At 53.2% G+C, this 13988-nt stretch overlaps 1 protein-coding gene across 2 annotated transcripts; it reads right to left on the bottom strand.

Moving 5' to 3' along the window:
- Positions 1-3876: 3876 nt before the first annotated feature.
- SPMIP8 (sperm microtubule inner protein 8) lies at positions 3877-10579 on the bottom strand. Of its 2 annotated transcripts, none has more exons than XM_087853347.1 (7): positions 10353-10579; positions 6912-6973; positions 6246-6420; positions 5755-5816; positions 5470-5639; positions 5086-5118; positions 3877-4014 (listed from the first exon to the last, which is right to left on the bottom strand). In XM_087853347.1, exons 1-7 carry the CDS (start codon positions 10573-10575, stop codon positions 3984-3986), a joined length of 756 nt encoding a protein of 251 aa, XP_087709473.1. In that variant the 5' UTR covers positions 10576-10579; the 3' UTR covers positions 3877-3983. The 2 variants fall into 2 exon arrangements, with proteins under 2 accessions (XP_087709473.1, XP_045662676.1); XM_045806720.2 differs by having other exon boundaries at positions 5470-5534.
- Between the last annotated feature and the right edge of the window lie 3409 nt (positions 10580-13988).

The following is a 13988-nucleotide window of genomic DNA, read 5'->3' as shown; positions in this document are numbered from 1 at the left end:
GGAAGTCTTCTGTCTGTCTCCAGTCCTCCATCCTGACCTCCCACCTCCCGGCCTCGTTCCCTCCTCCAGAGCAGGCCTCAGACAGGCCCAGGGCTGCTCTGGCCTTGGACGTTGGCGGGGGCCTCCCTAGCTCCACATCCCATCCTCACACGGGTGGGGGGGGGGGTTCTTTGTTCCTTGAAGGTCATGCCTCCAGGAAAAGCCTTGGCCGCTATTGATTGTCACAAATCTACAAAGCTTCCAGGCTCGGAATGCCCAGTCCTCTTCAGGGCCCTGAAAAGGAGGTCAGCAGGAGGGGTGGGAACAGGGGGCGCCCGCGGGGTCTCCCTCTTCCCTCTGCATCCCTCCCCAACCTGGGTCTGCATTCCTGCCTTTGTTCATCCACAAGCTGGTGCTGCGGGGTATGCAGCTAACACTTCAGAGGAGAGAGGTTTGAGGTTTTCGTGTGTCAAAAGGTAGGGTCAGAAATGTCAAAGCTTCTGATTTTTAGCACAAAAGATGACGTGTGAGTCCTCCCTGACCCTCGCCTCACCCCTGATCCACTCCCACTGCCGGCCCCAGGCCCTGGGTGAGGATGTGTTTGGTGTGTTACTTTGTCATCAACACAGCTAGTACTTTGTAGTAGTTGTTTCATTTAGTCCAGATCTGCGTGTGGGCTCTGGGTGGCCCCAGGCCCCATTTCTGAGCCCCCATTCACTCAGAGAGATAAAAGGAGGCTCCAAGTGCAGTGTTCCCTTAGAGCCGACTGTGGGCCAGAGGCTAGGAGTTGTTCCGTAGTATCGGGGAAGAGATACGGGGAGAAGGGAACACTTGAGAGAGGCCTGCCTGGGAGACATGGTGGGATTTGGGTCGGAAGAGATGTGGAAAGCTTTTCGGGTGGGAGGAAGGCTTTGAACAAAGGTGAGGAGGCAGACAAGAGCCTGGGTGTTCAGAACAGCAAGGAGGCTGGCAGGGAGCTTTGTGTGGGGTAATTCACTGAGGCCCAGGGCCAGGGAAGTGGATTGGGGGACTGACCAGGAAGACCTACAGGTGAGGCCATGAGACTGGACTATCCCCAAGGTAGTGGCCATAGGGAGGATTTCTAATTTGATCTATTTATGATGAGTAAAGAGCCCCCTGAGGCTGAGGGGACTTCGAGGCCAGGAAACAGTGGCCCAGGCTAGGTTGGAGTGGGGCTTCTTCCCATCTCTTGGCCTCTGGGTGGGATTATCAGATGTCCTCACCCCCAGGAAGCCCCGTCTGGTTTCCTCCCCACTCTTGCCTCTATCTCTCTCATAGCGGGAAGGCAGTGCAATGTGGTGCCTGCGAGCCCAAGGGTCAGGCAGGCTGGCTTCAGTCCCCAGCTCTGCCGATCACCGGCAGTGTGACCTTGGGCCAGGTACTTAACCTCCCTGAGTCCATTCCATCATCCATAAAATGGGTCTAAAATCACCCACCTCATGGTGTCTGCAAAGTGTTTAATACGTTATCTTGCACTTAAAAAATAGAAAGTGTTGGGGCGCCTGGCTGGCTCAGTCAGAAGAGCATGCGACTCTTGATCTTGGGGTCCTGAGTTTGAGCCCCATGTTGGGCATAGAGATTAATTAAAAATAAATAAATTAATTAAAAAAAAGAAAGTATATAGTGAATCAGACTTGTTAATGCTCATCTACCCCGCATTTCCTTTATTCTTGGGCACACATTTTTAGGTCTGTGGAACCAGGATTCAGTGTGTAATTGGTGAGCAAGAATCTGATATTGCTAGCGTGGGTTACCATCCACAGTGTCTTGGGCTTGAGGAACATGGTCCAGGTGTGCCCACATTCTCACCTTCTGCCTTCAGGTTTGAATCAGCTGGGTCTGCCTTCCTCCTCCTGGATTGGAAGCATCTCCCAGGCAGGAATGGCATCTGGTGTGTGTCCTTCCTGCACCCAGCATGGGGCCAGGCAAGGCCTCAGATGTCTGCTGGGCCAAACTCCCAGAGGGCCTTGCCCAGTCATTCAACATGAAGGAAGCAGGGCCAGGAAAAAACCCCAGTTACCTGACTCCCCCTGGCACACTGAGGCATGCTCTCTGGCTGTCTCCAGTCCCACACAGGCCAGGAGTCCAGCATCCCTGCTGTGAAGGGAGGCTTGGGCAAATCTCTCTCTTCTCCGAGCTGTCATGTTGGAGGAGGCATTCAGGTTCTCAGGATGTGTCTCTGACACCCCAAGAGGTTCTGCCAGTGGCTTCCCGAGGTTCAAGCCAGGTGGACTGTCCACTGGGCTTGGAGGAAAGGGTTTCTTCCTGCATGAAATGGCAGGAAGCTGGCTACCTTCTCAGTAAGCCCCCAAGGAGGAAGGGGCTCCGTGATCTGCTTACCACTCCCCATCTGCTCCTCCCCATGTTCCTGCTCTGTTGTCAGCAGAACCCCACCCTCAAGGAGAGAGAGACAGACACCATGGTCCCTCACCTCGGTATAAGGGTAGTAACTGTCACCTCCACCCCTAAAAGAAATTAAAATCAGCCAGGAGTCTGTAAGGCAGGCTCTGTCTGCATTATCAGATGACAACACAACTCATCTTGTTTTTTACCCAAGATTGAACAAAAGACCTCCCATTCCGGGAAAAAAATTTGTTCTACGACACTGAGGGCAAACTCTATCTGAGCACTGTGTCAGGTGCTGGGACTTGTTTTGAGTTCTGAGTTCTGGATTTGGCTGAGGTGAACGACTTCCTGATCTGGGCCTGTTTTTCCGTCTATGATATAGCATAGCATCTGTTCCCGTCACTTTCCAGAGTGTCTATGGGCTATGAGGCGTGCAGGAGATAATGAGTCACTTGATAATGTGTTTTGAATAGTGTAACATGGGGTCCAGAAATAAAAGGCTGGTATTGTTCTTTAAATTCTTTCCACCTGAGACCTGGCTTGCATGCAGTAGGTGCTCAGTAAATATTAGTGGAAGGGGATGGGGAGGGTGTAAGTCAGGGTTTCCTAACCTTTGTGGGCACTGACTCTCCTGAGAATCAGATGAAAACAAGGAGATTCTCCATGGGAAAATGTATATGTGGGGGGACATACAGTTTTGCTTATGATTTCAGAAAGTTCAAGGATCCCTGAGGCCCCATATCCTAGCAGCAGGGGTCTTGTTCAAATAGTCTTAGAGCTTGGTGGCTATTTACCCTGATTGGGATCTGTCCTTGCAGACTTCCCACAAGTGGGATGAGGGTGGGGTATCTGGAAGGTCTGGGAGCTGTGCATTGATCCTGGCTCTCCCTAACTGTGCCAGAGACACTCTTCCCTAGCCCTTTGAGGGGGGTTATACCTGGCCCAGGAGAGCCTGTGGCTATCCCAGGACGTCATGCTTTCCTTTCTGTAGTTTGGTGGACAGATGTGAGGGCTGGTCCTGAAGCTAGGTGGATAGAGTAGGCAACCCTTGCTCCATGCCCAGAGGCTGCCTGTAGCCCACCAGAGCCTGCCAGGCCCAGGGAAGCCCCCAGAGGATACAGGTATGGGGAAAGCTTCTGAGAAAAGTATCTAAAATCCCTTTCAGACCTCTTCTTTTCTCTTTAGGGCCCAAGTTCAGAGTCTGAGGTGGAGGGGGCTTGCTTGTGGGGCTACAAGCAGGGGACAGGGGCACAGGGAAAACCCGATTCCCAAGCTGCCTTTATACCTCACCCCTAGCTGAGCCTTAGGGCTAAGACCCCGACTCTACCGGTTGTCACGAGACCTCTTTCTCCTCCCCCCACCAGTCCTCCAGGAGTTGGCAGGGGACAGGTAAAGGTGAGAGAGCATCATCCTGAGGTACTGACCCCTCTCCCATTCCCTGCACCACACACACACACACACACACACACACACACACACACACACAGGCCTGATTTATTATTATTATTATTAGGTTTATTTCCAGTCAGGCTGAACTCTTAGGGAGATGGGCGGTCCCACCATACACCGTCTGTCCTGCTGGAGAACCTGAGGAGGGCGTAGTCCAGCAGCCCGGGGGTCAGCTTCCTTTTCACAGATTAATGCCAGGGGGTCAGGTAGTTGACACGACTATGGAGAGAAACAGGGCTGAGGCAGGGGCCTCCAGGGTGTCCTGGGGAAAATCAAGCTGTCCTTCTGTAGGCCTGCCCCCCAAACCCACCTTCCTGTCCTCAAGGCTCTGAAAACACAGCTTCCATCCTTGTCTCTCTGTGGCTCAAGAGCCCTCAATAGCTCTTTATTTCCTTTCATTTATATATTTTCTGAGACTCTGCTTGACTTTCAAGCCCCCCCTTCCAGTTTGCCTCATCCCTGTTTCTCATTGACCCCCAGTCCTGCCCTGCTTTACTCATTCTTCAGACCTTTGTGCGCTTACTCTGGCAGGCATTACATGTAGTAAAATATCAGAAAGCGTTCCCGTGTGTGTGCCCAGGGTGGGCGAGAGAAGGCCAACTTCCCATCGGTAATTATAATGCAGTAGTCTACGTGCTATCGGATAGGGATGCCCCTGTGGTGACCAACCCGAGGGGGTTTGAGCTGGAGGGGAGAGGCAGAGGGTCAGGGAACACTTCGAGGAGGATGGGACATCTAGGCTGAGCTTTCAAGAGTGAGGAGGAATTTTCCAGGCAGAGAAGGAAGGATCACCTAGGCCCTGAAACAGCACCAGCAAGGGTGTTGTGTGCTTCGTAGTGCTGGTGCTTTGGGGGACACCCAGGAGTGTGGTACTGCTGCGGTGGAGGAAAGGGGGCCTGGTAGGTGGGCGATGGCCAAATGATGCTTGAATACCTTGCACCTAGCACCTTCCTGCTGGGAACACACGCCTCAGCCCTTCCCACCTACCCGCATCCTGGAAGGCAGACTCTTGGTCCTTTCCTTTGGTCCCTGCTCTCCTCCCTGGTAAGCCGCCCTCCTTTTGGCCTAGTCTGAGCCACGTCGGGTGGGACATGCACTCTGCTCCCCCCATCTCCCAGTAGGCTGCGCTTTCGCTTGGCGCGGCCTGGATGTCACTCGGGGGGGTACCAAGCCCTTGGTGCGAGGCCAGGTGGAGAGGGGTCTGAGAGTCGCCTGAGCCCAGAGGCGGCCTGGGCACAGCCTGAGGGGGGAGGGGCCAGGTGTGGAGCGGGTCCGGGGTCATTTCCCTACCTGTAGATAGAGCCAAAGCGTCGGAAAGCGTTCCTGAGAAAAAGGGAGGAAGGTGAGCCGGAGGTGGGGAAGGGCGACCCTCTCCGGGAACCTCACTCCCATGTCGGGAGGAGCCAGCCAACCAGACGGATTACATTCCACCCTGGTCCCACCTAATGCCTCCACTTGGAAAGGTGGGGTTGCCAGGGACTGGACGACGGGATGCTCCGTTTAATCAAACATCTATTCATTTTGAACCTGCAGTTTTCTTGTGGTGTATTGGAACCCAGCAGTTTTCCCGGGTCTTACACTTTCAAGAGTCACTAAGTGTGCTCTGAGGAAAGCGGCCAAGACCCCATCTCCCCCCTCCAGGTATGGGGTCCCCGGGCCTGTGGCGTCACTTACAAGGAGTCGAAAGGCAGGGGCTTTTGTCCGTAGCGGTCCAGGCTGGGGTTCTGGTTGAGACAGTACTGGAGAGGGCCAGAGGAATGGGGGGGGGGGGTCCGTGAGCCAAGGGGGGGACACTGACCCTCCTCCCCCGCCCCCCACATAGCTCTCTGCCAGCGATCTTGGCCCTGGGGACCGGAAAACCCTACTCTGGGTGTCCTCTCCCCCACCCCGTCCCCCGTGTTAGCCTCTCCTCCCCGACCCCCTGGTCCCCAGGACAGGTCAGCGTGCAGCCCTCCTTACGCGCCAGTTCTGGGTCACCTCCGGCTTCAAGTACCGCACCGCGTAGCCACTGAAACTCTCCACTGTGGGGAGACCGCCCTGCTCCAGTCCCAGCCCACCCCAAACAAGCCGCGCCCCTGCTCTCACCTGAGCCCCGCCCCCTGATCGAACAACGCCCACTGCTGGTCGGGGAGCCAGTCCCGCCTCTACCGCCTCGCCTGAACAAGCCCCGCTTCTAGACCCTGCTCCACCAGTCCCAGAACCCGCCCCGCGCTCGGCCGCCGCCCCAATGGCTCCCTCGAGTTGGGACCTGGCCCCTGGCCCCTCCCCACGACGACCCCCACCTCTTTGCCCCTCAACCCACCTCGGTTCTGCCCGCTCTAAGTGCCCCAGCTGCTCCGCAGCTTCCCCGCCGTCCTTGCCGCCAGCCGCCCGACCCCTGCCCTCCCGTCCACAGCTGGCGCTCCGGGTCTCTCCCACCCTAGGGCGTCCCCCGGGCCCAGTAGACGGACCCCTCTTGCTTGGGCAGGGCAGCTTGAACTCGCCGGCTGAGGACACGAAGCGGGACCAGTCCTCAATGGCTCGTGTGAAGCAGGGCCAGTCGACCCGGTTGATGCCCGGCACTATGGGTACCAGCTTCCCCTCGTGGCACCTGTTGCGGAGTCTCTGGCCGGTCGCCGTGACGTCCTGCCAGGGTGATGGGAGTCAGGGCCACGGTGGTAAGTGCAGAGGCCTGGAGGCTGACCCAGACCATTCCATCCCATTGCCTGGGGCTAACAGCTTGGCCCCTGGGACCCAGGCGCCAGGTGGAGAGCCTGAAGCCCCCTAAAGGAGATGGGAAGGGTGCGAGGGCCCAAGCAGGCAGCTGAAGAACCCGAGGTACTTGGCCTGGGCTCAGGCAGGATCTTTTTTTTTTTTTTTAAGATTTTATTTTACTTATTTGACAGAAAGAGAGACAGCCAGCGAGAGAGGGAACACAAGCAGGGGAAGTGGGAGAGGGAGAAGCAGGCTCCCAGCAGAGCATGGAGCCCTATGTGGGGCTCTATCCCAGGACCCTGGGATCACTCCCTGAGCCGAAGGCAGACGCTTAACGACTGAGCCACCCAGGTGCCCCTCAGGCGGGACCTTCACACCCTTTCCCCTGAGCAAACCCACGGCCAGGAGCAGGGGACACTCACCAAACACTGCAGGGGTTTGTTGGGGACACCCAAAAGTGTGAAGTAGGCGTTGTCAAAGTCATCTGAAGAAGAGAGAGAGAGGGAGAAGAGGTGTCTCCTCCACCTGCCATCATGGGCCCACTCAGGAGAACTTTGGCTCACATTGCTTCAAAAGTTCCTGGAAATATTTGACAACTTAAAAAAAAAAAACTAAACTCAAGATAAAAGAGATTTTTACTTTTTCAACGGGATAAACTCCAAGTAAATAAAAGATTTCAATGTTAAAAAACCCGAAACCGTAAAAGTACTAGAGGAAGGCATTATAATTCCCTTATAACCTTGGGGTGGGGAAGGCCATACCAACTCATTCACAATCTGATAGCCATTAAGGGAAGATTGATGACTTTGACTACATAAAAACAAACTTCTACTTGGCAAAACGGACAGGAGTCAAAGGGCAAATGGGAAAAAATATTTCTACTTATTTTACAGATGAGGTGAAATTTCCCTAAGGAATTCCTAGGAATCCAGACAAGAAAAGAAGATGGAGCGAGCCACGTGCATAGGTAGTTCACACGCAAACACAGGGAATGCAGATGGTCCCTCAAACATGAAAAAGACACTCAGCCTCATTCACAATAAGATGAATGCATATTCAAATTACACGAAGATGCCAATATTTGCCTATCAGATTGGAAACAATCCCAAAGTCAGTGCAGTTATTGGAAACAGTGCCACTGCTGTAACATTGCCGGAGGGGGTATAAATTGATTCCAGCCGATGGAAAGCAATTGGCATTATCTATCAGAAGTATAAATACACATACCTGCAGACCCTCCAGTACTACTTCGGGGAATTTATCCCACATTACAGGTGTACACCTGGGAAATGATGTGGCTAAAAGATCTACCCATTTCAGCATTGTTTGTAGCAGAGAATGACGGAACAGCTCAAGGGTCTGTCATTCAAGGACTTGTTAAATACGCCATGAGACGTCCTCACTAGGCAGCCACTTAAAATAAATAGACGGAGTTCTCCATACGCAACCTCAAGGCGCACAAGGGTATATGCTGTTTGCTGCCTTTTGCTTAAACGCCTAAAACTGAGGCCATTGGAGGCAGAGAAGAATATGCATTCAGGTCACTACCATAACCAAGTCATCAAACTTCACTTCACGAATATCAGGATAATAACATTACGTGTCTCCCGCTGAAGCATTAGGGCAAACATGGCGTCCATCCCCGGTGCAAGATTCTGGCCAGCAGCGTTTTACCGGGCTAACCAAGCCTCTGCATCTAGTTGCTAGTTCACGGAAGGCAATCAAAGTAAATGACATTGTAAGGAAATACTCAGATACACCATGTGGGACTATCTACAATGTAACTATTTTGACCTCTAAAAAGCCGGTATTAGGGGAAAAGGGAAAGTGGGTGGACTATTTCAGACTGAAACAAGATACGTAGCAACCAGTTGCAATGCACAATCCTAGATTGCAGGCTGGTTCCAGAAGGATTTTGAAGCTGTGAGACATCTTTAGGGGCCATTTGGGACATTTCAATATGGACCGAAGAGTGGATGTTATGGAATGATTGTTAACTTTCCTAGATGTGATAATGGTATTGTGTCATATAGGAAGTTGTTGTCACTGGGAACTGCTTGCTGAAGTGTGTGTGAGAGAGTGTGAGTGTGTGTGTATGTGCGTGTGTGTGTGTGTTAGAGAATAATAAAAAATGGTAATAGATTAACTGAAGCAGGTGGAAGGCACTGGGCGTCCATAGTATTATCCTTTCACATTTCTCTGTTTGAATATCTTCATAACAAAAAGCTGGGGAGCAAAAGAATATATGTTTGTATTCACATTAGGAAACAATGGAAGGATAGGTTGGAAACTGGGCAGTTACCTGTAAGTCAGCAGAGGTGGGGGGAGGGAGATGTTAAGATGTATATTGTTACAGCATTTGAATTTTGAACCCGTGACTCCATTACTTTTATTAAAAGCATATACTTGCAATAAAATATATATCTAAATCAAGAGCTTTCCCTAAAAAATCTAGATAAGAGAAACCAGGAAATTGGAAGAAACGTGCTGAGCCTTCCCACGCAGCAGTTAGCCAGAGCCCTGTGACTGCTCCCCCTTAGAGGGACAGGTATGGGGGCTCCACTTCACCTTTCATCCCTCCCTCCTCACTGCTTCCCCACCCACCTCCAGCATTTCCCATCTAGGCCCTACAGGGCGGTCCCTCCCAGTGTCATACCCCCCAGTCACCATCCATCTCTGGTCCCTTGGGCCATCCCCCACCCCCTCCTCACCCCCTCCCCACCCCAGAATGCTCAGACCTTTTTTCTACTTCAGGTCTTCAGAGGGTCCCCTTTGCCTCCAAATCTCCCTGAGCTTAGCAACAGAGCCCTTGCCCCCAGCCCCAGCTCCTGCTGCTGCCCCAACCTTGTCCTTCAGCCCAACCAAACTCCTCAAGTTCCCCCAATACCTAGGGCAATTTTTCCCTTCCAGGCCCCTGCACATGCTGTTCCCCCTGTTTCCCTGCCTCTGGGGCAGCATCAGGCACAAAGCAAATGCTGAATACCTGTGCTGAAATGAACGTGTATTCATTCATTCATTCATTCACTCATTCATTCATTCACAGGCACCCCCACCTCCACACCCAAGCTTTTCAATTGATGAAGGGCTATTCCTTGGGTGCATGTGCCCTTTTCACCCCAAAGACTCTTCTGTCTACCTCTCATTCATGGGAAGTGTGAGGAGCGTCTTCTCTTCCTTTTCCATGTGGAGAGCAGAGCGGGCAGAGACTGTCACTATCGCTTTATGGTCACTCCTGCTACCGTGATGACGGACTTCTGCACACTTCTCTCTCCATTAGTAACCACCATTCCATTATTGTTGAGCACATATTCTGTGCTAGGCATGACTTTAAGTGCTTCTCTTAGCTTGTTATTTATTTATTTATTTATTTATTTATTTATTTATTTATTTATTTACATTCAATTAATTAACATATAATGTATTATTAGTTTCAGAGATAGAGTTCAGTGGTTCGTGGGTTGTATGTAACACCCAGTGCTCATCACATCACGTGCCCTCCTTCATGCCTGTCACCCAGTTACCCCATCCCCCCACCCCACCCCCCTCCAGCAACCCTCAGTGTGTTTCCTGTGATTAAGAGTCTCTTATGGTTTGTCTGCCACTCTGATTTTGTCTTGTTTTATTTTGCCCTCCCTTCCCCTATTCTCTCAGCTCCTTTTAATCTCACCATAATATGAGGCAGGCCCTGTTATCCCATTTTCCTGATAAGGAAACAGAGGCTGAGACCCGGGCAGGTGTCTCCCCCCCCCACCCCACCCCCCGTCCCCCGCTTTTCTCTCCCCCAGGGCTCTCCTGGAAACCACCTGCCCCTCCCCCGCAAGGCCCAAAGGGGCTCGGTGACCCTGGCAGCCAGGTGGCCGGACCTTTGCGGCAGTAGGTGGTGGACCGGCAGTGCTCGTCGGAAAGGCAGGCCCTGACCGAGTCCATGTCCATGCGGCGCAGGCTGGGCAGGGCCGGGTGGTAGAGCTGCTGCTTCACGCCGGCCAGATGGTTGCGCGGCCGCTCCACTGGCAGCAGGATGGCCGGGGACGCGTACACGTGCGTGGAGCCGTCGTCCCAGGGCACCAGGTCGATGATGCGGGCCATGGCTGGGGAGCAGAGACACCCCGACCCAACACCCTTCTATGGGGTAGCACAACCTTGGCCAGTGCGGATTTCTCTACTCCTCCAACACTACTACCCGGAGCTGGGGGCTCCCCATGCGGAGTCAGGGATGTTCAGACGCCCCGCCCCTGCGCACGCACGCACGATGTGCTAAGGGCTCTGAGAGGTCAGTACAGGGTGTGTGGCTGGGAACCGTCTAAAAGCGGCTGCATGGGAGTCTATTCTTAAATCGTGATCGGGAAGCAGCAGCGGCAAGTGGGTTCAGAATTTAGCACCGTTTGCCTCTGGGCAGCTAATTATGGACTTCTGGCCTTAGCTAAAGTATCTGGCATTTACTCAAAATTCTACAGGGAGACACAGGAAAGTTTTAAATAAGGGGTGAGGCATGAGAGATAAGAACTAGAAAAGCATTGCTGATTGCTCAGTGCCTCCCTTCAAAGAGTGGCTATTCCCAGTGGCTTGTCGGTCATTGAAATTTAGTGCGAATTTGTTGAGTCTGCTTGCTTTCTGCCTGACCCAGTTAGACGTGTGAGGTGGAGGTGAGTGTAGGTGGGCAGGAGAAGCAAGGACCTTGGACCATGAAGCAGCAGGGAGAGGGCAAGGGGACTGGCCCTAGGGAAGCTGTCTCCGGAGTGGGCCTTCCCAGGGAGGACGGGGAAGTGGGGCAGGGAGAAGAGGGGAGAAAGGACTCCTTGCTCCTGACCCCCCCCCCCCGAAAGCAGCTACCTGGTCTGCAGGTACACCGGCCTGTGAGGGGTTTCTGCTCTTCTGACGGCTCAGTGGGGAGAAGAGGTAGGGAGATGGGCTGGCCCTAGTGCCTTATACAGTAGGAGAATAAAGGAACATTCTGCAGAGAGACAACGCCCATTGCCGCCTGATTATGAGGGCGCCAACTCCTCGGCAACCCTGGCAACTTTCGGCTCTGAGGAGGGGAGCCCACTACCTGGGGTGTTGCGCACTGGCTCCCGCTTTTGGCTTTCCTGAAGGTTGCTGTCTCTCAGACCTGAGCCCAAGCCAGGCGTGTTGAGAAATGTCAGAAAGGAAGCGGGCCTCCCTGGAGGTGGCCATGCCAGCACAAGCCAGGGCATGCTGTGTGATTCTGGGCTAGTTGTTCTCTCTCTCTGAGCCTCGAGGCTCCGTGTTAGGCAAGACCCTAGGACCTGCCATGTAGGGCGACCGTGAGCCCTCCTGCAGACTTGAGAGAAGAGGGTGCTGCCCTGCCTGCCCAGCCCTTGAGCCTCCAGGGAGTGGCGATTAGCAGTGGCCAGTATCCAGGGTCAGCATAAAGGGATCAGGGAGAGTGGTGGCCTCAGCAGGCTAGGGATTAGCAGGTGATATTCTAGCCCCGACCCCTTGCAGGTCTGCTGCCTCCCTCCCTCCTTCCCAGAAAAGAGAGGTCATGAGTGCCTAAGCCCAGCACCTGAAAGCCCTGGGGCCTGCCCACTGCCCTGGTCCCAACCGTTGGCGATGGGCCCCACAGGTGAGGGGACCTGGGGAGAGGCTAACTGACTTGCTGGTATTGGCGTGTGTTCTGCAGTCACTGGCCCAGGTGCTGAGACTGCAGGGTCCTGGGAGACCCCTCCTGGGAGGGTCATGCAGGAGCTGGCTCCCTCGCTGCTCCAGACAGTCCCCCACCCCCAGACAGCACCTCTGAGCCCCACCCCTTAGAGAAAACTCTCCCAGAGTTGCCCCTATGCACCACCCCACCCCCGATTTGTTTTTAATTCTTTTAAAGTTATAAAATACAACAAAATACAGCAGGCATGTAAATACAGAATGTAACTAATAATTTATAAAGCGAGAGCCCACGTTCTATTACTCAGGCCAAGACAAGAGGTACTACTTTGCAAAACAGATTAGCAGTTTCTTAAAACACGGCACATAAAATTACTACAGAGCACAGCAATTTTACCCCTAGGAATCTCCCCAAACATACGGAAAATATGTATGTCCACACAAAAGCTGGCATGGAAATGTTCACAGCAGCATGATTTCAAATAGCCGATAGGTGGGAGCAAGCCAAGTGGCCACTGACGAGTGAGTGGGTTCATAGACTGTGGCATACCCCCACGTGGAATACTCAGGAATTTAACAAAAGGAATTACTGATACATGGTACCATGTGGGTGATCCTCATAACATTATGCTAAATGAAAGAAATCAGACACAAAAACACTCCCCGTGTTGTATGACCCATTTACAGAAAATGTCCAGAAAAAGCCCATTTGAGGGGCCAGGAAGGCGACTGGCAGTTGTCCAGAGCTGTGGCTGAGGACGGGCGTGAGTCCTATCAAGCATGAAGGGTCTCATTGGGGGAACGGCAGTGGTCTAAAACGGGGCAGTGCTAACTGCCTCGCTCAGTCAATTTATTAAAAATGGGCGAATTTTATGGCATAGAAATTATACCTCAGTAAGTTGTTTTTAAAAAGTGATGCCAGCTAAAGGAAGCAAGAAACGGGGAAGGCCCTGCCTGCCCCTAGAAGCTTCCATATACCCCTTCCCCAGCCCAATGCCCTGCAGAGGTGACCACTCTCTGACTATAGAACATCACCACTGCTTTTCTCGGTCCTTTTACTACCTCTGTTTGCAGCCATAGACAAGACAGGCTAATTTTGCCCCTTTTGAGCTTTGTCTGTGTGGCTCATTGGGTTCTTTTGAGTCTGGCTTCTTTCCCTCCATATATATGCACATGAGGGTCGTCCAAATTGGTGTGTGGCCAAAGTTTGTTCTTTTTCCTTGCTCTAGAGGCCCTGCCTCTTCCCCCAGGCACATCTGACCTGGCCCACTCCCCAGGGGCTCTACTGCCTCCAGGTTGCTCAGCCCAGGGAGAGGGGCCCAGGCCAAGCCACGCTCACGCAGGGCCCCGAGTGATCTCTCCTCCCCCAGCACCTCACTCCCCTCGCTTGCTGCTCCTCCTCCTTTTCCTGGCCTCAAAATGTGCCAGAGGGTTCTTTGTCCCTTTCTCTTCTTGAGTTGTATTGGATTTCCCAGGGGTTCGCAATCCATCTTGTGGCTTTAAGCATCTATAAGATGAGCTCATGAGTCCAACATTTCCATCTCCCCAAACTCCGGATACGCGCGCGCACACGCACACGCACACACACGCACACACACACACACGCACACACACACACGCCCTCGCCACCTACCGCACATTCCCACTTGGGTGTCTCTCAGACATCTTACCAAAGTAGAGTTCATGATTTCCCCTGCCCCCCTAAATTCTTCCCCCCACTTCCCAGCCCCAGGCTTCCTCTTTTAGGTAAAGGGCACCACCTGCCACCAGTGGCTCAAGCTGTACCCCCAACACCTCCCTTTCCCCCACCCTTCCCCTTTCTCTCTGTCTCTGGCTGCCTGCCCCCCCGCAAGCCCAAGCCCTGCCACCTCCACACGGGC

This window comes from Ursus americanus, chromosome 21 (genome assembly GCF_024610735.1).
Source record: "Ursus americanus isolate L20-20 chromosome 21, mUrsAme1.1.p, whole genome shotgun sequence".
NCBI classification, from domain to species: Eukaryota; Metazoa; Chordata; class Mammalia; order Carnivora; family Ursidae; genus Ursus; species Ursus americanus.
This window is presented reverse-complemented; position numbering and strand designations above follow the sequence as displayed.

What these genes read in the sequence shown, in the direction of transcription:
- SPMIP8 (XM_087853347.1), bottom strand. Translation starts at nt 10,575, where the DNA reads ATGGCCCGCATCATCGACCTGGTGCCCTGGGACGACGGCTCCACGCAC. An exon ending in ACAAACCCCTGCAGTGTTTG is followed by an intron (nt 6,421 to 6,911) that starts GTGAGTGTCCCC and finishes TCACCCTGGCAG; the next exon opens with GACGTCACGGCGACCGGCCA. An exon ending in CCCCTGCCTTTCGACTCCTT is followed by an intron (nt 5,119 to 5,469) that starts GTAAGTGACGCC and finishes CCTTTTTCTCAG; the next exon opens with GAACGCTTTCCGACGCTTTG.